General features: G+C 39.8%; 4 protein-coding genes across 5 annotated transcripts; 1 reads left to right on the top strand and 3 right to left on the bottom strand.

The window, feature by feature from the left end:
• Positions 1–872: 872 nt before the first annotated feature.
• On the bottom strand, positions 873–2,948 carry RB195_015739 (uncharacterized protein; the record flags this gene model as incomplete). Its single annotated transcript, XM_064206596.1, has 3 exons — positions 873–955; positions 1,124–1,208; positions 2,862–2,948. The coding sequence occupies 3 exons, from the start codon at positions 2,946–2,948 to the stop codon at positions 873–875; spliced, it is 255 nt and encodes an 84-aa protein (XP_064062477.1).
• Positions 2,949–5,397: 2,449 nt separating this feature from the next.
• RB195_015740 (uncharacterized protein) lies at positions 5,398–8,730 on the bottom strand (the record flags this gene model as incomplete). The annotated part of the gene is made up of 6 exons (XM_064206597.1): positions 5,398–5,526; positions 7,347–7,433; positions 7,485–7,646; positions 7,805–7,917; positions 8,004–8,154; positions 8,626–8,730. 6 exons carry the CDS (start codon positions 8,728–8,730, stop codon positions 5,398–5,400), a joined length of 747 nt encoding a protein of 248 aa, XP_064062478.1.
• A 1,145-nt stretch (positions 8,731–9,875) lies between these two features.
• On the top strand, positions 9,876–13,586 carry RB195_015741 (uncharacterized protein; the record flags this gene model as incomplete). The annotated part of the gene is made up of 20 exons (XM_013453276.2): positions 9,876–9,974; positions 10,140–10,267; positions 10,336–10,399; positions 10,464–10,603; positions 10,671–10,728; positions 10,784–10,906; positions 10,974–11,111; positions 11,169–11,351; positions 11,422–11,635; positions 11,706–11,819; positions 11,886–11,956; positions 12,024–12,101; positions 12,206–12,306; positions 12,387–12,446; positions 12,581–12,721; positions 12,781–12,840; positions 12,905–12,997; positions 13,131–13,256; positions 13,322–13,417; positions 13,472–13,586. The coding sequence occupies 20 exons, from the start codon at positions 9,876–9,878 to the stop codon at positions 13,584–13,586; spliced, it is 2,202 nt and encodes a 733-aa protein (XP_013308730.1).
• A 259-nt stretch (positions 13,587–13,845) lies between these two features.
• On the bottom strand, positions 13,846–21,998 carry RB195_015742 (uncharacterized protein; the record flags this gene model as incomplete). Of its 2 annotated transcripts, XM_064206598.1 has the most annotated exons (14): positions 13,846–13,886; positions 14,321–14,427; positions 14,478–14,575; positions 15,030–15,136; positions 15,204–15,306; positions 17,675–17,725; positions 19,816–19,879; positions 19,938–20,050; positions 20,329–20,426; positions 20,500–20,650; positions 21,097–21,237; positions 21,485–21,563; positions 21,633–21,730; positions 21,831–21,998. In XM_064206598.1, the coding sequence occupies 14 exons, from the start codon at positions 21,996–21,998 to the stop codon at positions 13,846–13,848; spliced, it is 1,419 nt and encodes a 472-aa protein (XP_064062479.1). The 2 variants fall into 2 exon arrangements, with proteins under 2 accessions (XP_064062479.1, XP_064062480.1); XM_064206599.1 differs by lacking the exon at positions 13,846–13,886 and having other exon boundaries at positions 14,259–14,427.
• Between the last annotated feature and the right edge of the window lie 218 nt (positions 21,999–22,216).

Below are 22,216 nucleotides of genomic sequence, written 5' to 3' on the forward strand. Positions count from 1 at the left end.
ACTACACATTAATCACAATCGCGAGAAGTTCTCTTATGATTAAGGTCGGCTACATCGGAGCTTATGCGCGGTCAAGAACAGTGTTTATCGTTCGGTTGTCAACAAGCACTAGTTGCACAAAGCAGTAATAAACACACTGCGGTGGTTATCACGGTTAACCTATTTAACTTACTTATAAACTAGTTATACTATACTATGTATTTACTTATACAGCTTATAAACGAACTCATGCATAATAATGACAGTAACGAAGAAAACGCAACTTAGCTGAATATTATCGATGTAAGGGGGTAGTAAACAAAAGTGAAAATTAACGTGAATAGAATTTTTCCCATGCCGATTTTTGCAATCATATCATTCGACGAAACGCTTGGAAGAAAGAAATTCCGCGCAATGGATGTGTCCTTAGACGAAATAACGTCACTACATATTCATATAATCCCTCGCGCATAATTCACAACAAACACAGTTTGTAACGAGATATTGGAAATGTTTTTCCATAACGTTGACGCTCACGAAGCATAAAAACTTACCGTCACGAATATGAAAAAAAAGCGTGACAGAGAATCACAGAATTCTATAAAAGGAACACAAACACAAACATACCTTGTAAACAGAATCCACTTCAATTTATGTCAGTGGGCCAACGCTTGACACTCCTCGCCAAATGTTGTTAGTGAGCAAGTTTAGCAAAAAATCAAGCAACGTCAAGAATGTGCAGCTATCCTGACCTGGAACAGAGTCGTTCGGAGTCGAACACAGATATGTCCATGAAACTAACAGTAGCAGTTCCCGAGCACACAATAAATTTCACGACTGCCGAATTTACAACGCGCCAAACCCACCAAATATGGTCATTTCGTTGCGGGGAACTAGAAGTAAGGATGCCGCAACTCGGTGAAATTCTCGATGTTGTGACGGAAACTTTCAAGTGCTCCACGAGAACACCACATTCCTACAGTATAAACAGGATCTAGAATAGGTCAAACTGGAATTGTTGAAGAAAAAGTGCAAACCACCCAAGACACAATGGAAAATAGAATTGACTAGGAAAAAACAAGAATATTCATCATCTTCATCATTCTGATCTGTCATTTAAGAACGATCTCTGCTCTCCAACTACCTTTGCACCTTACGTTTTTCTTCTGTTGCTTATCTGAGGTTTGTGACGCCTGCTTCGTTTCTTTGTACTTCCAATTCATGTCCACCTATAATGTATAATATATAAAACGTATAATGTCTTGTTCCAATGCTTTTTTTTATAAAATTTTTCGCCAGATCGCTTAAAGGCAACGTATCACAGAACTGAAATAATTGGGAACCCTTTGGGAAGAGTAGAGTCTGCGGTGTGGATTACGAATATCAGCGTACTCCCACTCGGTTCTTCTTAATCGTCCAGAAAAACGGTGCGCGTTGTTTGTTCCCGAGAACGTTAGAAAGTGATCCTTGCACACATTCCGGTCCCCTCAGCAGTCTATTTCTTGGTTTTACTTGAATAGGCTGGTGAGGAGACCCCATCGATCTTCGACTGCTCGCTCGTGAACGCGGCGCTCGCACAAGGGTGGAGAGTTCCACGCGCCTCGTAAGAACGAATGCAGTTTTTTCCACCCGTTTTCCAGGAAAATTAGTAGAAAGTTAGCGGTGCCACAGTCATGCTCGTGATCTACACACCGAACTATATGCCCAAAGAGAATCCAATATCGTCAGTTTCATGATACGCCACCTTTAATAAACTTTCACTTGACCCTGCAGTACAAAACTAACGCTGGTTTATTGGCGCTGTGAGGTCTGAGGTAGCGATTCATTGGCAGAAGAAGTAAGATATGAGATATTTCAACATCTTAATGTTATTTGGCCGATTTAACACCAAAATCAATAGCGCTACTTATATACTGCAAGAAAAATAATAGTAAACGATAATCGAGGAGCAGTAAATGCTAGGATGTTTTTGTCCGAGCTTCCAAACGCTACATAACAACTCCAAGTTAGATGATTGATGTCATTTCCTTGAGATTTTTCCCGATGTCATAATCGGGGAGCTTCCGGTGCAATGTCGCTCTTTTTTCGAGAAGAGATGCCAACGGTGGAAGGAGCAGAGGCCAAAAGTACAGGTGTATCATTCGGCGAACAGGCATGGATTTCATACACGTGCGTGCCGCTGTAGCACAGGCAAGTATAGTAGGGCCGAAACGACATGACGCAAAGTACAGTTGCGTAAGTGGCTGCGTTCGAAGCGGTACGGCGAGCCGTTGCGGTTAGGATCGACGGGGGACCCTTGCTCGTATCGTTTCTCGCTGCAGTTCACTAGGGTCCTACCTCGATTCCACCCGCTTTCTGCACCACGCCGCTACACAACGGCACCGTGCTTCATGTCGTTTTGACTCGACTTCATTTGATTTCAGTTGTATTGGGCATACATTTCAGGAACATACCGTCTTTTATTCCTTAGCAGTTCTTGCTCGAGAAAGTTTCAAAGGGTTGTCAAGCGGTTATAGCTTTTTTCATGAGGACATTCTGATTTGTGTGATATGTTTTGCCAATATATTCGTAAGAAAATTGATTAGTGATTGATTGTGCGCCGAAATAAGAGAGCACTGCTGACGCCCTACTCCCCTCTTTGTTCACAAATTTTTCCCAGTAGAGAGAAAAAGCGTAAACATGGAAAAGAAGTAGAAATAAATCATTTTGAGAGGAAAAAAAAACATGACTCCCTAGAGATCAGAAACTTAATGGTTCGACCGTTCATTGCGACCGTCTGTTTGCACAATCGTTTTCACTTTATGCTGCTTTTGGATGTCTAGTTATGTACACGTAGCTCTTTTTTACGTGTTTAATTCTTCACATAGTACTAATTTCAGTACCTTATTCTCCTGGGAATAATCTAATCGAGAAAAGGAGGTAGTGATTTTTCGGAAACCGTTTTTGTGATGAGAATCTGAAAGTACCATATTCATATACCTTAATTGTGTTTCTCTTTTTTCTGTTCCTATCTTTCTTCTTTCTGTTGCTTGTTTTTTTTTTTGCAAGGTCAAGCTACCCCATCATTCACGCCGCGAGAGATTTCTGCAACGCGAGCCAAAAAAGCAATTTTTTATCCGGTGACGACAAGTGGCACAATAGGACAGCTGCTGTGAGGTGGAAAAAAAAACTGATTCGTTGGTGTCGTATCGGTGTAACATATGCAAAAATGTGGGAATAGGTTCCAGCGATTAAAAAAGACGTGTGAATGATGACGAAGGGTTCCTATCGACTGTGTGTTTTTGGGGAACGAAATGTTGACATGTTTATAAAATATAACATACGATGAAGCCGAATAGTGGAAAAGTCAACAACAGAAGAGTATTTTCATGTTTTTCATCCAAAACGAGAGCACATCTACAAAGATGTATCGAAGAGTTTCCGGAATTTGTTTTTGTAGAGTTCATGAAAATTTTGCACTGACTCGTTCTAGTTCTCTATGCTTATCAGTTCCTCTTATACTAGTGTTTTTTTAACTACCTGAATCCATCTTATCTCTTACTCAACTGCTTCTCGAACGTAACTCTTGGTTTCCCCCATGCCCAGCCTTTTTTCTGTCGAGAAAATCCGTACGAACTCATAAATTATATGCTCTGGTGCTCTAACTATTTTAAAATTGATGGCTCATTATCTACTCTCCTTTTTGCCAAAAAAAAAATGGTTTTATTTCTTTTCTCTCTGGAACATTGGTCAAATTCAATTTCCAGATCAGGAAACATCTTGCTTGCTCTCTTTCTTTGTTACTGAAAGCTCACCCATTGTTTCTGCAAGATCTGTTATAGTCGGGTCAAAATGAGATGAAGCAGTTGCGCATGCGGTTGCGTTCGAAGCGACGCGGTTAGGATAGAGGGACACCTGCTAGCACCACTCTTCGCTACAGTTCGCGATGGTCCCACTTCGGCTCCACAAGCTTTCTCCAACGCATCGCTTCGAGCGCAACCGCATACGTAACTGCACGTGCTTTGTACCGTTATGACCTACTGTTCCTGGAATCACCATGTCAAAAAAGGAATGTTCGCATAATTAAGGATGTGAGCAATCTATTTACTTCTCTAAGTCATTTAGCAGAAACTTATTTTTAAAAAACATACGGGCTAAAGCAACTACCCTTTTGCTTTTATTGCCTTTGTTCGCTGCAACACGACAATTTGTCATGAGAAAACGTCGATAGTGAACATGTGGTCGTTTTTGTCAAATCGTAAACTCGGTACCGTATAATGCCCTTTAGAGGTGTGAAAGAAGGCATTGACAGACAACTGCCGTTACGTCCAGATGGCCAACAGCACCGTAACGTAACGGCTAATTGACCCGCTAGGTGGTGTCTGCACATTTCTAAAGGGATCGACGATCCTGAATCGAATTTAGAGATACTGCTGTAAAATAAACCTTCATAGCGATGATGAAGAACCAGAGTAAATGCTGTAATTAAACAATGATCGCTGAAATGGCCAGTAACAACAGAAATATGTTCAAAGACAGCTACGTTAGGAGCAAACAAAGAATAACAATTGAACAAAAAACGAACCACTTTAATAGTACATTTTACGAATTTTCTTGTGGAGGAGGTATAAAGAAATGACACTATCTAAGTGAAACTTTAGATAATACTTATCTGCAAGTTGAATAGGCTCCAATAAAACGGTCATGTGATATAATGAAATGCCCACTCTATTCAGAAGGATAGAAAGTTTAAGTATTTTAACAATTCTTTCTTCAGCCAACAAAGCTCATTCTTCCCTGTAGCAGCACGGAAAAAGTCGAATAGTTCCCAAATCAATAAAGACACTTTTTGAGAACAGATGTTAGAGAAAAAAATAATAAAAACAGTCTCCAGAAAAAAAACTCAAGCTCCAGTCAATATCATAGTAACACCAGGAAAACGTTTTCCTCCTGCAAGAATACGGCAACAAAAAAAATCGCAAAAAGTGGTTTACACTACCTTTCTCTGCACATATCCGTCTGCAAGGTCATTAAAAACAATGTTTCTAATACTACCATTGTAACATTGTATCTAATGTTTCTAATACGTTAAAATGCTAGGAATTTTGCGTCGGTACATACTACCCAACCCTATAAATTATATGTAAGTAAATTCTGTAGCACAATGTCGGAATGAGTGGAATCTCTAACTTAGATCACCTTTGAGAACGATAAAACGTAATGTCTGGAATGATGGGACAAATCTGACTGGGAAATAAAAGATGGGACCAACGAAAGATATTGAAAGCACATAACTGCATGTATGGCTAATGGATATTTCATCACGTAAAACACCTCAGATTATGTCATGTTATACTCGATTTTGTCGATAAAGTAAAACAACACTATTTCAACAACATTTGATACCTAAAATAAGTGTAAACCGTCGAGGTCAACCAATCAGGAGCTCTTCGCCTTCTCTGGAAAATTGAATTTTTCGATGGCAAGCCATTCAATACCTCCCCAGTGACGCTGGATGAAGAAGAAGATCGACGACGACATGAAAGCGAATGAACACATGTATGGGATCTGAAAAAAAAGAGAAGTTCTTCATTCCTTCATCCAAACGTTTTTCCTACTCATATAACAAGGGCGCAGAGCATAAGCATCCTGGAATGTTACTGAGTTGTCCCCGTTACTTCCACTAAAGGCAACATATCACGAAATTGACGTACTATGGAGACCCGTAGAGTAACTGTAAATTACGGAACTAAACGTGGCTCCGCTCAATCTCCCCTAATCTTCGTTTAAAAAAAACCGAGTGGGAACGGCGGTTTTTCCTATGAGATATGGTTGGGTCAAAACGACATGAAACACGGACAGTTGCGCGAGCGGCTGCGCGCTCGAAGCGGCGCGGTGGAGCGTAGCGGTTCGGATCGTGTAAGGATCATCGCTACCGCCACCCATGGCTGCAGTTCACCATGGTCCCACCTCGATTCCGACCGCTGTCTCCACTGCACTGCTTCGCGGGCGCAGCTGTTTACGTAACTGTCCGTGCTTCATGTCGTTTTGACCCAACTATACGTTAGAACACGTCCGCTTGTGCACGCTCCTCTCGGCAGCCTGTTCATTGGTTTTGCCTGAATAGGCTGGTGTGAAGACCCATTAATCTTCGACCGCTCGCTCGCGGACGCGGCGACCTGTACGAGGGTGGTGCGTTCCAACTTACCTCTTAAGAAAGAACGCCGTCTTCCTCGACATTTTTTGCGGCAATTAAGGGAAGTTGAGCGGAGTCACACTCTCTTCTCTAATCTACATTCCGAACTCTACGGATTCCCTGGGGTTTCCACACTACGTCAATTTCATGATACGCTGCCTTTGAAGGATGTGTTACTATGCAAAGAAACCTGCTACACGAGCAGCAGCAACACGTTGGTGCAGCATGCCAATGACGTGATTTTTTTGGTGTCACCAATATGCATCCTTTAATGAAGGATCATGCAGCAACTTCAAGAATTTCGTCAGGGTGGGGAGGGCTTACAGGCGTTCTAATAGCGTTGGCTGTCATGATTTTCATTAACATTGCAGCATTCTTCTTTCTATCCTCTTATCCTTCGTTTTAGAAAGAAACACCTTCATTTCGTTCGCAGCTGCAAAAAAGATAACTGCGTATGAAACACGCAACTTATCAAGATGTCGTTTCTCTAATGGTCGATCTTTGAGGAGGAGCTGCTTCGCTGCAAAACTGGGCTGAAATTCTATGCATTTTGTAGGTCTTAATTTTCACAGAAAAAAAACCACAGCCCTCCTTTTGAGTACGCCAGAGAACTGTACCCTCGTCGACGGAAGTGGATGACATTCAAATTGGAACTCTTTCCGGTAAACATTAAAAGCATTAAGGACTAGAAGGCGAATGTAGTGTGTGTAGATTTGGGTCGCCCAATTATAGGTTTCTATATCGAGGTAACGGTAACGAAGCTCTCACTGCTTGGCCCTAGAAGGCATTTGAGGAAAAGCTTACATCGATCGTGTTTGTACTGCTTCATCCCTACTTTCTATCTTTGTTTTCATCATATGATTTCAACAAAAACGTAAAAAATCTTCCTCTCCTATTCTGCTGAATAGATCACACTTGAACATAGATCCAGTATAGAAAAGCATAGATCGTGTACGCTCAAGTTTGAATCTATTTCCTTTCTGCACAACTCCAATTCCTAGTTCAAACGGTTATTTCCTGCTGAATTCAGCTGCTTATACTGCCAATGCATATTACTGCGAAGCACAGGGCCGCACTACAGCAATGTCTCCATTATTCTCCAAGAGCTTGTTATCCAGAGAAAATCCTGTTCTACTAGATCAGTTTAGTAAATGAATAAATGATAGTGATACGAACGTTCGGAAAAAATTACCATGAAGAATCCGTAGACCCACATAACTGTCGTCAAAATCCAAAAGAAGTTGATCACAAGCTGTCCTCCGAACACAGAATTGCTCATCTAAAAAGAAGAAAGCATCTTTCCGAATTATAACAACTTCCAAACTCAAACCTCATAGTCCCGTCCACCGGGAGTGTTTTCAAACGTTCGATGCTCTGGATCCAATGAATAAAATTTGCGTAATTTCTGTTCCTTTTCGTTCCACAGGTCAATGATCCACTTGGCTAGTTCTTCATCACCTTTAGGTATATCACTAATGTTGAGTCTTCGAACCTGAACCAGTTGTTGTCGATTTCAAAAACCATGGACAAGCGGTGTTTGGCAGCTCGAAAACCACACTCCAAAATAAGAGACTTTTCAAATCTACAAAGTTGCTTCTGCTGCACTCCGAATGAGCTAATTTGTTAAAAATTTCCTACAAAAAATCCTACTTGATAGTGCACATCCTTCGGACAAGCGCCATATTTAACAAAATCCACCTCTGACTGTACGATGCAGTCACCAAACCCTATGGTGACATCATAAATATAGTCGATGTAGCCGGCTGAAATCTACAACATCAGTCAATCTGCTGATTTTCAAGGAAACGGTGTCATTTCAAGCACTTCCACATTTCCTGGGGACACAAACCTCTTCTCATATTTTGAATCATATGGACGAAGCCAGTGGTCCGCGGATGGAGAACGTATTCATAATGTACGAGCTGGTTTTTTTCTGCATACTTCCTACTTCTCTCTGTTGCCAAGGGACATTTGTCGGTCCCTTCAGGATAAAATAGAATCTGGAATTATCTTGAACTAATTTCTAGATGTCCTCATCACTTATTTGTTGCTCTCAATCGAAACCAAAAAAAAAAAAACTGTGATATTCATACCGTTTTCAGGAAAATACACAGTCGAGCAGATCTTTAAAAGAATAACTCGATACTACTGATATGGAACGTATATTTTTCTACTTGTCTCTGAGTATATCTTGCAATCGGAAGGGAATGAAGTGTACCTCATGTCTATTTGAAATAAGTATTATTCCAAAAATGTGTCTAAAAATTGAAGACTAAGTCGGATTGTTAATTAGCTAGCCAAGTGGTTGGCACAGAACTCGATAAAGTTATCTGTCCATAATTAAAGGAAATTCTCACTTGATATCGAAAATTTAATTCAACTGACAAAACAAATCAGTCAGAAACATCTAGAAAGAGGACAACACTTAGTACCCTCACAGCAGAGGGAAAAAAAAGAACCGAATCTGTTACCTGGTAATTGAATCCACATCGAGCGTAGTAATCAAGCATTTTGTCAAGTCGACATTTATCTGTTTCATAGGACCGATCGAGAAAGATGAACGAATTGCACGCCATCGCCCATCCTTAGAATTAACAAAACATCAACAAAATGGGATTCAAATTGAGCACTGTGACATATTAAGGAAGAACACCCCTCTCTTAATTCTGTATGTTCTGCTTAGGGTACTATATTATATTTCAGTAGTTGAAATGCTGTAAAGAAATTCAGAAGAAGGTTCGGTTGAAGAGTGAATTTTGTTTGTTTTTTCTTCGAAGTAGAATGATCTTCTGCCACTGTCACTTTACTTTTTTTTTAAATGGAGAATCGTATACTATTCAAAAGCTTTTTCATCATCCACATAGCTCCGTATATCGTTTTGCGGATTCGTATACGAATACTCCACCTGAAATCCGTACCACCTCAGATTCGTGGGTTAATGCCTTTAGTCATACCAGGGTCCCAGGCTGAAATAATGGTGCGCCAAATCGCCAGAAATCGCGAGAATTAAACCCAACATCTTCTTTCCGTTGTCTGTAATGGAATTGGAAAAGTCCCCGAAACAGTACGACACTGTTGTGTTGTGTGCGGCGAAGATGGAATCAACGGGAATAGCGTGCAGATGACAACTTCTCTAAGATCAGACCCTCTACTATTTCACTGCTATTACTATCGAACAGGGACCGATAAGAGAACCTTTTAAAAGGCACTAGAAATAACCTACTACCACCGATGACCAAGACCGACTTCCTCCATCGCTTCTCTTATTACTTTTGAAAAGGACGTTCTCACACGTGAGCTAAGGAGAAAAAAACAACATTACTCATCCTCATCCAAATATTCTCTGTTAAATGGACCGTATTGCAAGAAAACATACTTATTACAACAGTTATTCCAACATAATGGACCTCGCTTCACAAAACATTGCGACTGCCGTGACCCAATGACGCATATGCGCCGTCGCTAATTCAAACTGTTCGCGCGGGAAACTAAACGTGCGGGAATTCGCGTCGCGCTTGGTTGTTGCTAATCTTTGTCGTTCCTCGGATTTTTCTAGTTTCCTTCTTCCCTTGATCACTGGAATCAAAGCTTCAGCTAGTACATTAAGAAGTTTGTCCGTTTTCGCGGATTCATTCTTTTCCATGTACGTCTTCGTAGTTACGCACTCATACTGGACAAAAGGGAATATTATAAATCATTTAAAAGTAATCCGATTTGTAGAATGGCACTCAACAAGGAAGAGATGGACTACGACAAGCACAAAACTCTCATAAGAGAATTCATAGACACATATTACGGTGTCGATGAGAGCGGAGCAAAGGTAAGCCTGATCCGCCTACATTTTCCTGTAGTAGCAAAGACTACACTGTTTATGCTAGTACAGGTGCAGGTTCCCACCAATCCAAGTAAATAAGCTCATTCTGGGGTAAAATAAGGGAAACCACCCATACAACTATTTTGGAAAAAAAAAACAAGCTCTTTGTAGGTGTTCTATTACCGAGAAGATGTCCAACGAATCGCTGAGCGTGAACAAGTTGCACTTTACGTTAATCTCGATGATATCAATCGTTTCGATGAATCTCTGGCTGCTTTGATAGAGGGAAACGCACGAAGGTTTGCTTTTTTTTTCCTGTATCTATCTATCACATTACCGTAAGAGGACGTCGATACTTATTTTGTAGGTTCCACCAGATTTTCAATGAAGTTATTGATGAAATGGTGCACGAGATACTAGGAGATCGTCAGGTATCAGTTTTTTCGAGTTATTAGTCAAATTATTCTTAAGGAAGAGTAAGAATGTTCTTCTTAGCCTCCCGTTCGTGACGCTCTGGATGCTTTCATTTTCCAACGGGTTTACATGGATGATCAATCGAAAATCTCCGAAGGATACCTCGGAGGAACAATTCAAGAAACTCGCAAGAAATATCCTCCACAGTTGTTAAGGCGTTTGTAAGTTATATTGAGTGTTTGTCTTCCACAAGCAGATCTTTAATTTTCTATATCGTCTTCTTTTCAGCGAAGTAGTCTTCAAAAATCGTGACGCTGCAAAACCACTTGCAGTTCGTGATATCAAGGTAAGAAAAACGTGAACAATATGTCTACAGATTTGAAGGAACTTTTCTATTGCAGGCGAACTGTGTCGGTAAACTTGTCACCGTTAGTGGAATCGTGATCCGCGCTACAGAAGTGAAACCTATCGTTGAAGTAATGACCTACGCTTGTGACACTTGTGGAGCTGAAGTCTACCAACCAGTATGATCTTAATTTCTATTGTTTGTGCGAATGAATTTGGTGAGTAGTTTCAATGGCTCTGATTTAGGTGAATGGACCATCTTTCATGCCAGCTGTAAATTGTCCTAGTAAGGAGTGTGTAGAGTCGAAGGCGAATGGACGTCTCCACATGCAAGTACGAGGCTCGAAATTCGGCAAATTCCAAGAGATCAAGATTCAAGAGACGGTTAGCATGTGGAACTCTCGAGCGATCTATTGTTTTTATGTCCTCAACTCGTTTTAGAGTGATCAAGTACCCGTGGGCTCAATTCCTCGCACTCTTACTGTAAATGTATATGGAGAAGCTACTCGTCAATGCAACCCAGGAGATCATGTTCGCATCTCCGGAGTACTAATTCCTCTTATGAGAACCGGATTCCGACAAGGTGGAGGCGGACTTGTCGCGGAAACTTTCTTGGAAGCACATGTATGCAGTATTTTCTACATTGCCTGCTAGAATTATTACTGCACGTTATTACTCTTAGGATATGTTTTAGTTCGTCGAAAATGTACACAGCACAGCTGATGAAAAAGACGTTGATGAGGAGTTGACGGAAGAGGAAGTGGAGGTTCTCGCGCAGGACAATCTGTACGACTTGTTGGCATACTCCATAGCTCCAGAAATCTATGGGTTGACCGATGTGAAGAAGAGCTTGCTGCTAGCCCTTGTTGGAGGCGTAGACAAGAATGCCAGTGGCATGAAGATAAGAGGTTGGTTCTTTTCAGCGTGCGTTCATTTGCATTCTAAATTCACTAACAACCTAAAGGATAACAACTTAAGGATGTCTCAATATCTTGCTCATGGGAGATCCTGGAGTTGCCAAATCCCAGTTACTGTCATACGTGAACCGTCTTGCCCCTCGATCTCAGTATACCACTGGTCGCGGATCCTCCGGTATGCACTTTAGATTTACATTGTATCGGAAATGGGCAAGAGTGTGCTCAGTTGCATATTTTTAAGGTGTTGGTTTGACGGCGGCTGTTGTCAAGGACCCGCTCACAGGTGAAATGACCCTTGAAGGAGGTGCATTGGTAGGTTCTTCAACTTTGGCAGTATTAAAAACTCCCCAAATTAACTCAGAACACAGAGAATTCGTAGGTTCTCGCTGACCGCGGAATATGCTGCATTGATGAGTTTGACAAGATGATGGAAAGTGACCGAACATCCATCCACGAGGTTCGTGGTTTGAGATCCGCAGTATTATTCCAAGATTTGTAGACAGTTATTACTGCAGTCATTATATTTAGGTTAAAGACCCAATGAGAGTTCTACGTTTTTAGGTCATGGAACAACAGACGATATCCATTGCGAAGGCAGGGATTATGACAACGCTCAATGCTCGTGTAGCCATAGTAGCTGCTGCTAATCCCGCATTTGGGAGGTTCGTTTTGGTTTTCACAACTTCATGCTTTAAATTCTGAATAGAAAAGCAAAAATATTTACTTCAAAATTGCGTTTCAGATACAACCCCAAGAGAAGCATCGAACAGAACATTGATCTTCCTGCAGCACTCCTTTCAAGGTAATCTTTCAATATAAGTATGAAACTATGTTTGGATTAGTTATCACTTTTTCCTTGTTGACCATGAGATCTCGCCAGACAGTCGTACAAAAGTCCATCTTATTATTATTCAGACTTTTATAGAACAATTCTAGGTTCGATCTTCTCTGGTTGATACAAGACAAGCCAGACCGCGATGCTGACAAGCGCCTTGCTTCACACATCACCTATGTACATATGAATTCGAAACAGCCTGAAATCGATGGAATGAAGCCGATCGACATGCGACTGATAAGGTTAGCCCGCTAAATATTTCTTCCTCTGATTATTGGTGAGAAAAAATTGGTGTTTTTAGACGCCTCATCGAAGTAGCTCAGCGAAAACAGCCCGTTGTAGGAGATGCTCTTAGGGAAAGGTTCGTGGCCGTTCTCGTTAACTCTTTTCTCCTCTTAACCACGGTATATGTATAATTTGTTTAGGCTCGTTGAAATGTATGTTGATATGCGCCGCGTTGCTCGTGAGAGTGACGACTCTACCTTCACATCACCTCGTCTTCTGCTTTCTGTGATTAGGTATTGCTCCGTCATGTTTATGTACCAGATATTCCGTTCCATTTCTTTCACTTTGTTTGAGTTCTGCTTTATTGCTACTGTTCACAATTCTTAATTCAGAACTAACAACTACTGTTCACAATTCTTAATTCAGAATGTCAACTGCATTGGCTCGTTTACGCCTCTCAAATGTTGTTCTCGCAGATGACATTGAAGAAGCGATCCGCTTGATGCAAGCCAGCAAGGACTCTTTACGCCCAGAAATGTTGCAACAGGAAATGTACGTAATATCGAGAAGAATGATATTTGTTTCTAGTATGAAACAACTACTGTTCACAATTCCAGTCGCCAGTCCCCTATCGACAGAGCTTTCGCTGTTCTAAGAGACCTCAATTCGTCAGCAGGTGACTCTGTGATTGCACTGCAGACAGCTGTGGAAGCGTGAGTTCACAATTCTTCTTTCTTTGATTTCTTTCTTATAATGTAACTTTGCAGCTGTGCTCGCAAAGGTATCAGCGAGGAGGCACTCCGAGATGCCATTACGGTCCATCAAGCAAACGGTGTTATCATGGTCGATTCACAACAAAGGATCCGTTTTGTCATGAACTGAATCAACTATTTTGTCATCCATGTCCAATAACTCCGTTGCCTCTCGATCTCGTACTTCTTTAACACTCGAATGGTTCACTCGATGCATTTCATGACAAAGACTTTTGCTAATTTTCCACCGTTGTTACCTCTATGTAGCAGAATTTTCTATTGGTAGTATAGGAAAATTACAATAAATCTTGTATATATCTATTTTGTTATCAAAAAGTCTCGAACAAATATTAATGTGCCAAAATATTTCGTTAATATTTCGAAAAATTCTAGATATCAATACTATCGCAAATGTCCAAACTGACCACTGCTAAAAGCTTTCCAAAAAATAACTTTAAAAAAATAGAAGTAGAGAGTAGATGAACGCTATGTCTTCTTTTGAAAAAAGATAGCTATCCGCTTATTGGGAGAAATGTAGACTGAAAGATTCTATCCTTTCGAAACTTCAGCAGCTATTGATTGAGAACGAGACAAATAACAACATGAACTTGTACTTGTGATCTTTGCGCTGAACAGTTGCATCTCAAAGGACAATGCAACGATTCCAGAACAATGAAATGTGAAATTCTTAATTTTCGGAGAAAAAAGTATGGATAGTGAAGAATATCCCCCCGCACTTGAACCAATTTTAAAATAAAAGGTGGCACTAAAGTAGATGAATGCAAAGACATCTATAGTAATACTATAATATGGTGTCTTTCATAAATTTCGTAAAGTTCAAACTTCTAAAACTCGAAGTCAAACCTGCTCCAGGTAGATATTTTAAGATCCCTTTTAAGGTAATCTTCTCCGATGTGCACAGCCATGGATCCATTTTGTAGAGCGCATTCCAGAAATACAACCAATCTAACCTGAAGTTTATCGGTTTGATCGTTCAACCACAAAGCGACTGTGTGTGTACCTTGTTCTGTGGTTCATAATTATAACCGCCGGCTTGCTGTGATCGATCATATCGCCGCGCACGCGAACTTTTGCGCCGAAAACGTAGCTCATAAGAGACTGGAACATTTTTATTTACTTTTATAGGCTCGTAATCAATGTATCCGCCACTTTAACACGAACATTAATTTGCTCTTTGGCACCTGCAGAGAAAACAAAGAAACCAGTTTAACTATAAAAGCAGTTGCAGATGATTTGTTCTCACATTGATTTCTTCGATTGGAGATGTTAAGGAAAAGTTGTCAGTGTTAACTCTATAAACAATGTCTCTATGTGAAGAGGTGACGTTATCGATGTCGCAACGATCATTGCAGCCCTTGAATTGGGAAGTAGCACCCTACGTGACCTCAAACGAAAACGGTCTGCAGCCACGAGCATCATGCATGCAAAAACCCAGCTGAGAACAGCTCTAAACTTCCTTATTGACTCCATCCAGAAGTGTCCTTGAAATCACTTGAAAGCCAATAAGAAAGACCACAAAAAGTTCAAATAGTGTCCAAAACGTTTGACTCACCCCAGGCATAACCACCCATATTCCAATTAAGCGATCCATACATTTACGCCATAATTTTGGTCTAAGGACTATCAGTGGAAGTAGCGGTGTAATAATATAAATGGATCCTGCAAAGGAGAAGTTGATTTTTAGGGAAACGAAATGTACGAGAAAAAAAAAACTTGTGAAAATTACCTAGCAAAGCAGAGATCAACGTAAAAAAGCAAAACGCCCAACCCCTTAACCGAACGCAAATCGTTTGCCCAGCAGCCATGACTGGTGGTTCTCCAGCTCCCATCTTCAAATAAAATCTAAACTGGTAAATTCTGGTATTTCAGGTAGGTACATCTCATTCTGATCTTTTCCAGACATTTTTGATGTGCTATCCAGAGTTCTTTTCATGCAAATACAATTCTGCATACGATATGCTTAAAATGATACCAAATTTCCGTCACATTGATTCAATGAAAGAAAAAGAGATGTACGGCGGAAAAAAATTGCCTTCTAAAGCACATTACTCGTTCATGAAAAGAAAATAGATGGCATGTTGAACGAATGAAAATGATTGTAATGTGCTGGTACAAACGTAGTTTCCTTCCATATCTCGTCCGCAGGAGATCAATAATTGATCTAATAAAGATAGAAAGTAGAAGAAAAAGGATTTATTAGTGAAAAAAACCACCAGATGAAACACCTGCTGACGGTCATACGAAGCAGCACACAATGAAAAGTGCCTTAAAGCATTTCTTATACTGAAAGGGATCGGGAATGCAAGAAAACGTGACAACTGTCTCACTCGATTCTTCCCTAACTTTAATATTCATTGTGTAAAAGCGTGACTTCAATCGAACTTGCAAAAAAAAATCAATTTCTAGTTCCAGCATTCCTAGCGAACGTCAAAAACGTCAGCATTATCAGCGATTATTCCGTAATATGGCTGAGCAAATATTCCGCAAACGGTGGTCCGCGTTAAAATACATTATCATCGTGAACGTGAAATGACAAATTGCCATTCTTGGGTGACGCGGCGAGATGGCTAGTTCGATCAGGAAAGCAACTGCTGAATTTACAACACAAATAAGGGAAAGTGTCGCTTCGCTCTCTTCACTATCAACAGAGATTCCTTTGTCCGTGATTCCACTGAATGGCGAGCAGCAAAGAAAAAGAAACGTTATGGTTGATGATCTGCGAATGTAATGCGTTAAGAATTTTACAACTACCTCATATCCTCACTAATGTATAACATATGGGTTATGTTCCAGTCCCTACAGCGTTATCCACCTAACTGCATTCTTCCGACATGATCAATATACATTTCCAATCGCACACACGACAAGCTACTCTGATTTTCGTTAACCTCTCGCAATATTGATGCAACTGAAACTAAAGAAATCACAAATTGTTATGTTATTCACAAGACGAACGATGGCACACTTCCCAGGCCTTTCAGAAATCAGCAGATTATTAAGATAAGTTGCTCAAAGTTCAAATTCGAAATGTTCAAAGAAGATTTGCAGAGTCTCATCCCAAATCATCTCACAAGCACATGAACACGGCTAAAATTGATTTCTTAACACCTTTCTAAACTAGCACTGGATACGGCGTCAAATAAATTGTGAACAGGGATATGCAAATGTATACGTCCAAGGCCAGCGAGTCTTCGGACTGCTTCTGCTCTTATTTTCAAAACAAAATGTTGTCAGTTTCACAGCTCTGTCTTCTATGAATCAATAACTCCCCCGACGCCTAAAGCCTCAATTGAAGAATCCACAGCAGTGGATATTGTTGCCAGCCAAACAACAGCGAGACCTCCCATTCACTCATTAGCTAGGAATTCGTATGAGGAAGAAGAAAGAAACACTTGACGCACGGAAGAAAGCTGTTCTTTTCAGTAACTGAGCAAACCACCCTAACTGAATTCTGCAAAATCCGAGTCTTCAAGTAAGTAGTAAAGATATGTGCACTAACGAAATAAAGCGCAAATTCAAAAATAAGCGCATCCTATGGATCAAATGAGTAAAGCATCAAAAATCGGCGTAGAAATGTTGAGGACAAAACCGAAGCGATAGCTAAAATCAAGCCAGAAAGCACTTTTACATTATCGCTGATAATATAAAAGAAACATTAATGCAGACACAAAAAAGAAACTAGCACATCAGTCACTTTTATACATGACTAGTTTGGGATTCATGAAGATCACAACCAGTTGAAAAATGATGATCAGAGGTGGTCATTTACACTGGTTAAGATGAAGGACACGTTTTCATGGAAAAGAGAAGTGCTAACCAAAACCTAAACAAACTATTCGAATGCGCCAACAATGTCAGAGTTTTTTGACAGCACATTCTAGTGACAGCCACAAGGTCACCGCTGAAGTTCGAATAAAACCGAAAACCAATTCACAACGGAAAGACTGAACAGCTACTGAAATTCACTCTTAACATAAAGGAACAAAAAAAGTACCGAAAAAAAAGAACGAAATATGAGAAGACAGCTCTTTGAGGACTCTAGACTGAGGGCTTCCTTCTAGCAGCAAACCACTTCATAACTAGAAATTCTATTCCGTTATATCGCCGTAATACATACAAATAAAACAAGGAAACAACTACAACATATAGACGGATTATGTAATACGAGTAAATCGAATGCAGCCACATGGTCGTCACCATAATCCAGAATCCAAACGCCAGGTAGTAACCGAAACCTTGCGTTTTCACCTGAAATCATCGAATTGTCTGTTTGCATTTAACAATAGCACATAAAAGAGTATAAAAGCACTCCATACTTGACCAACAGCAGTTTTCTGAGAAATTCAGTATTCAGCTCTACAGGAACTCGTATCGAACATTACTTTAAGGTGATTTTCGCCGAACCACTATTTGAAAGGAAGAGAACGAAAATAAGGCAAAAGCAATAGGCAAAAGTGGTAAGGATTCCTTTCATTTGAAAAGTTCAGTCTCAAAGCATAGTTACCAAATAATACAACAATAATTTCAAGACTATGAAGAAAACAAAATAAGGAAGTAACAGTGTTGGAGGAGTCGGAATGATTTAAAAAAAAAACCTCTTCAGTGCAAAGAATATTCCGCTTCTCAACTTAACTTAGAAACTTAGCTTAACTAAGAAATAAAGAGAGCCATGACTCAACTGTAGGTCGAATTTATAAGTTTTGCGAGTTAATAATAGAGCACAAAGATCGTGTTCTAGAACTGCGAACGGATGATCCCAAGGTCAGCGTCTTCCCTTTCTCTTGGGTTTCCCCATTTGCCCTGACTATCAGCCACACGATCACTCTATTCACGTCGCCAGTTTTCCCTATTCTTAACAAGACGGCACAAAGTGTTGTTTGCGTTTTTCACTTAAAATTTTGAGATAAATCCGTCCGAAAAGAAACAAAATCGGCAAATAGTGCAAAATTAAGGTAATTGTCTTCAATATTACATAAGTAAAATTGGAATTGCATTATGAGCAATGTTTACCTTCGTAAATAAGTAAAAGTGTTGAAGCTTATAGTGAAGGAAGAAATAATTGAGAAAATGACACGTTCACACATATTCAAGTCTTGTATTAGTTGAAGCCAACACTAGCAGCCCTTTTGGTGACAGTATTGCAACCAAGTTATGTATCTATCTTTGAAAAAGCTCATTATTGGTGTTCTTGAGAAAATTGCCCTTTTCGTTAGAGATCATACAAGAAATTTCACAAGAAAAAAACGTTTTAAAAATGTGGCAGCAGCATAAAATAGTACTACCGATTAACTTAAAGTATTACACCTTTTTCAGTAAGATGGAATGCTACACACCTATCTGTTTTCCAACGGACTTATTGTAGTTCCGACACAGAATGGAATGTCTCGCAAAATTCTCTCGTGTTGGTGTTTGTTCAGTTGGAACGGTGCTAATCAGTTTTAATGAAAACGACATACAGTCGCCACTGAACATGTTAGTTCTCGGGAGAGACGACCACTACTATGAAAAACCCTAATCAAATCATGCACGACGGCAACTGTATGCACGCATCAACAAGGGTCTTCAGTTTGCCTGAAACTAAAAAAAAAGTGAAACGGGAGTGAAATCCCTCGCTAACTTCGGGTTGAGGTGGAACAGCCAGTTAGTGCGGAGTGGTACCTCTGAAAACCTGTTAGCTACCAAATCTAGTGGTAAACAAATTCGCAATGAAAGTTCGAAATGGAGTGGCGCTCAAAAAAATGGAGGACGTCTCAAGAACATTTGGAACGCTTCTTCACAGTCCCTTGACAAAGTTTCGCAATTTGTTCACAGAACAGACACCGTCAAGGTCACTACAACCCATAGTTGTAGCACAACACGACTATCAACACCGTTCTCTACGCCAGAGCCACACTTGTGCTGCATATTGTCGGCAACCGATGTTAGTGGAAACAAAGAAAAACTTCAAAGTAGAGAAAATGTTGAATAACGGTAAGTAATATCCTAGATTCATAGAATTAGTAAAAGAAAACCGCCAGAAAAATAATTCCACAAACCAAAAAAAGAACGTTTTTTGTAACCAATTATCGTAATTTTTGTACTTTACAATGCCACCTTTACAAACGGAAATAAAATAATTTAGAGAAGACTAAGAAGAACATTAATATTACTTCTTTTTTATTTTTAATTTTTTTTTGAATTTTTTATTTCATCTACTAACTCAGATTACTGAGATCCTGTAGACCGTATAGATCTAAAACAACAAGCAAACCAACTTATTTAGAACCTAACACACAACTTCCAGAGAAACACCTAACAACGTAACTGCGCACCTACTAGTGGAAAAAGAGAACACTTACCGGCCACAAATAACCTTCTCCACTTGGGTCTAAACGTCGCTTATGAGTATCAGCTTCATAGAATCTGAAACAATACAAGCGGAGACTACCGAAGAAAAAATACTAAGATCACGAAATCCTACTTCTTTAGCCTTCTTTCTTTTGTGAGCCACAATTCCTTGAGCCAAGTAGCGCTTTTTTCGGGATCAGTTGGAATCTCACCAATATCATATTTTTTGACGTCAAAATGCACATTCTGAACACGGAGTCATTTTCTCTAGGAAAAATGAGAATGCAGGTGATTGGCATAATACATGGATGAAGTATGTTTCAAGCCAACAATACAAATACAAACAAGGCGAGGACATACTGATGATATGATGTTTAAAAAAAGCCAAGCTAGCAACTGAAAATACAAAAAGGAAGTAAATGATAATATGACTGAATGAGAGATTGCAAAAAAAAAAAACGCACGTAGAAAAACAAGAAGGGCATAGAGGATATTAGAAGTAAATGCCCTGAAAGAAGTCTTACCTTCGGAAATACACCTTCTTTCAAAAGTCGCATTTCAGAATCTATTATTGTATCTGCATATGCTATGGTGATGTCGTAAACATAAGAAATGTACTGTGCTGTAAGAAGTACTTTTTGTGATTCCATTCCGAAATGACTATGTATAATGTAAAGGAGAAGCGTCAAACGTACACTTTCGCATGACATCCAAGAGATAGTTGAAACCGGTAGTTCTTGGGTGGAGCACGTAATCATACTGAGGTAGGCCATTTTCTCTGGCGAAAGCATCACTTTGAGCAACAGCTCGGGCACCGCGATCAGTTCCCTCAGGGAATAACAGCAGCTAAAAACTAGAACAGTTAACTTTTTTGGAAGTGAAAGTCATGTATAGAAAGATCAAAAGTAAGACAATAGACCTGTTCAAACAAAAAAAAAGTTATTCCTCACTGATAATGACAATTTTGTGAATAAGCTGTCTGTACAAATAAGGAACAGAACAAAATTCGTTTCGCGCGCATACGAAATCTTTCAAATAAGAAAAATAGATTTCCAGCGATGGTTTACATAATGTTATGCTTACTGATTTTCATATACGACACTGTGTTTGAGAATCTTTAGAAAGGAGCGGGAAAGTTCGAACACTGAATTAAAACGTAGTGATAAGGCCTTTATTATTAGCGAATTACATGGCTAGCCAAGAAAAAGAAGAAGACGTGTAGATAAAACGTTCTTCTAGAAAAATAGAGGAAAATAGGGGGAAAAACAATCTCTGCAGCAAAGTTTGCACACCTGGTAGTTATTGTCGGACTCCTTGTAATATGCTATAGAAGAAGCGATTGTACATTTGTCTAATTCGAAGTTTCTGTCAAGAAAGATAAACGATCCGCAGCCCATTGCCCAACCGGCGCCAGGAATACGCTTGAGAGGAGCCTGAGACAGTTCAGATCAAATACCGAGTTTAACATGAAGCAAAATCAATACAAAAAAGTGCAAGGTATAAATGTTATGCTCTTGTATACATATGAAACGCACAGTGCACAGAGCTCTACTACAAAAGCGTAGGCTAGCCCTCTCTTACTATCAACTCTTATCACAGAGTTCATAGTTACGAAATGGAGAGAAGATAAGAAAGGGTAGACCTACAGCGCAGAAAACATATTCATTTCACAATCTTTACCTTCAAAGAAATTTTTTCGGTTGTAAGGAGCAAGGGGTCCATTTTGTATAAAGCGTTCCATAAAAACAGCCAGTCTAGTCTGAAAGTCTGTTGAAGTGCAGGACGAAAACTGACAAGAACTACGAAGAATTACAAAACCCTAACAAACCTGGTTCTATGATTCATTATAATTAAAGCTGGTTTGTCACGCAAGATAAGGTCACCGGTCACATGAAAACTTGAACCGAAGATATACTCAACCAGAGACTGGAATGTGGTTGATTTATGCTGGGATTATGTTCAAGCATATTGCAATCAACTACTATCAATTGAAAGAACTGAAAAATGAAATAATATCAACACTTACTGCAGGAAAAGTGAGCCAATAGCCAACAAGCCTGTCAGCGCAGGTTCGCCAAAACTTAGATCCATAATAAGCAAACGGTAAAAGTGGAAAAAGCATAAATATCGATCCAAGGAATGACGTCAGGAACACCAATAACGTGAACACCACCCCATTTAGACGTCCAAACATAGCACCGACCGCTTCGGTCGGTTCACGTTGACTGTAATAAGTACATTTTGTTCAAATGAACGAATTCATGATAAATTCAAGAAAAAATCTATTATCTTGCTCATTTGATAAGGAGTTACAAATAGCGTTGGAAAGACGAATGCGAAAACAAGAAAGGCACCACAGAGTGCAAAGCTACCTCTTTATCGAACGAGCTTAACAGGAATTAATGAAGCGTA

Source organism: Necator americanus, chromosome V, assembly GCF_031761385.1.
Source record: "Necator americanus strain Aroian chromosome V, whole genome shotgun sequence".
Classification (NCBI taxonomy): domain Eukaryota; kingdom Metazoa; phylum Nematoda; class Chromadorea; order Rhabditida; family Ancylostomatidae; genus Necator; species Necator americanus.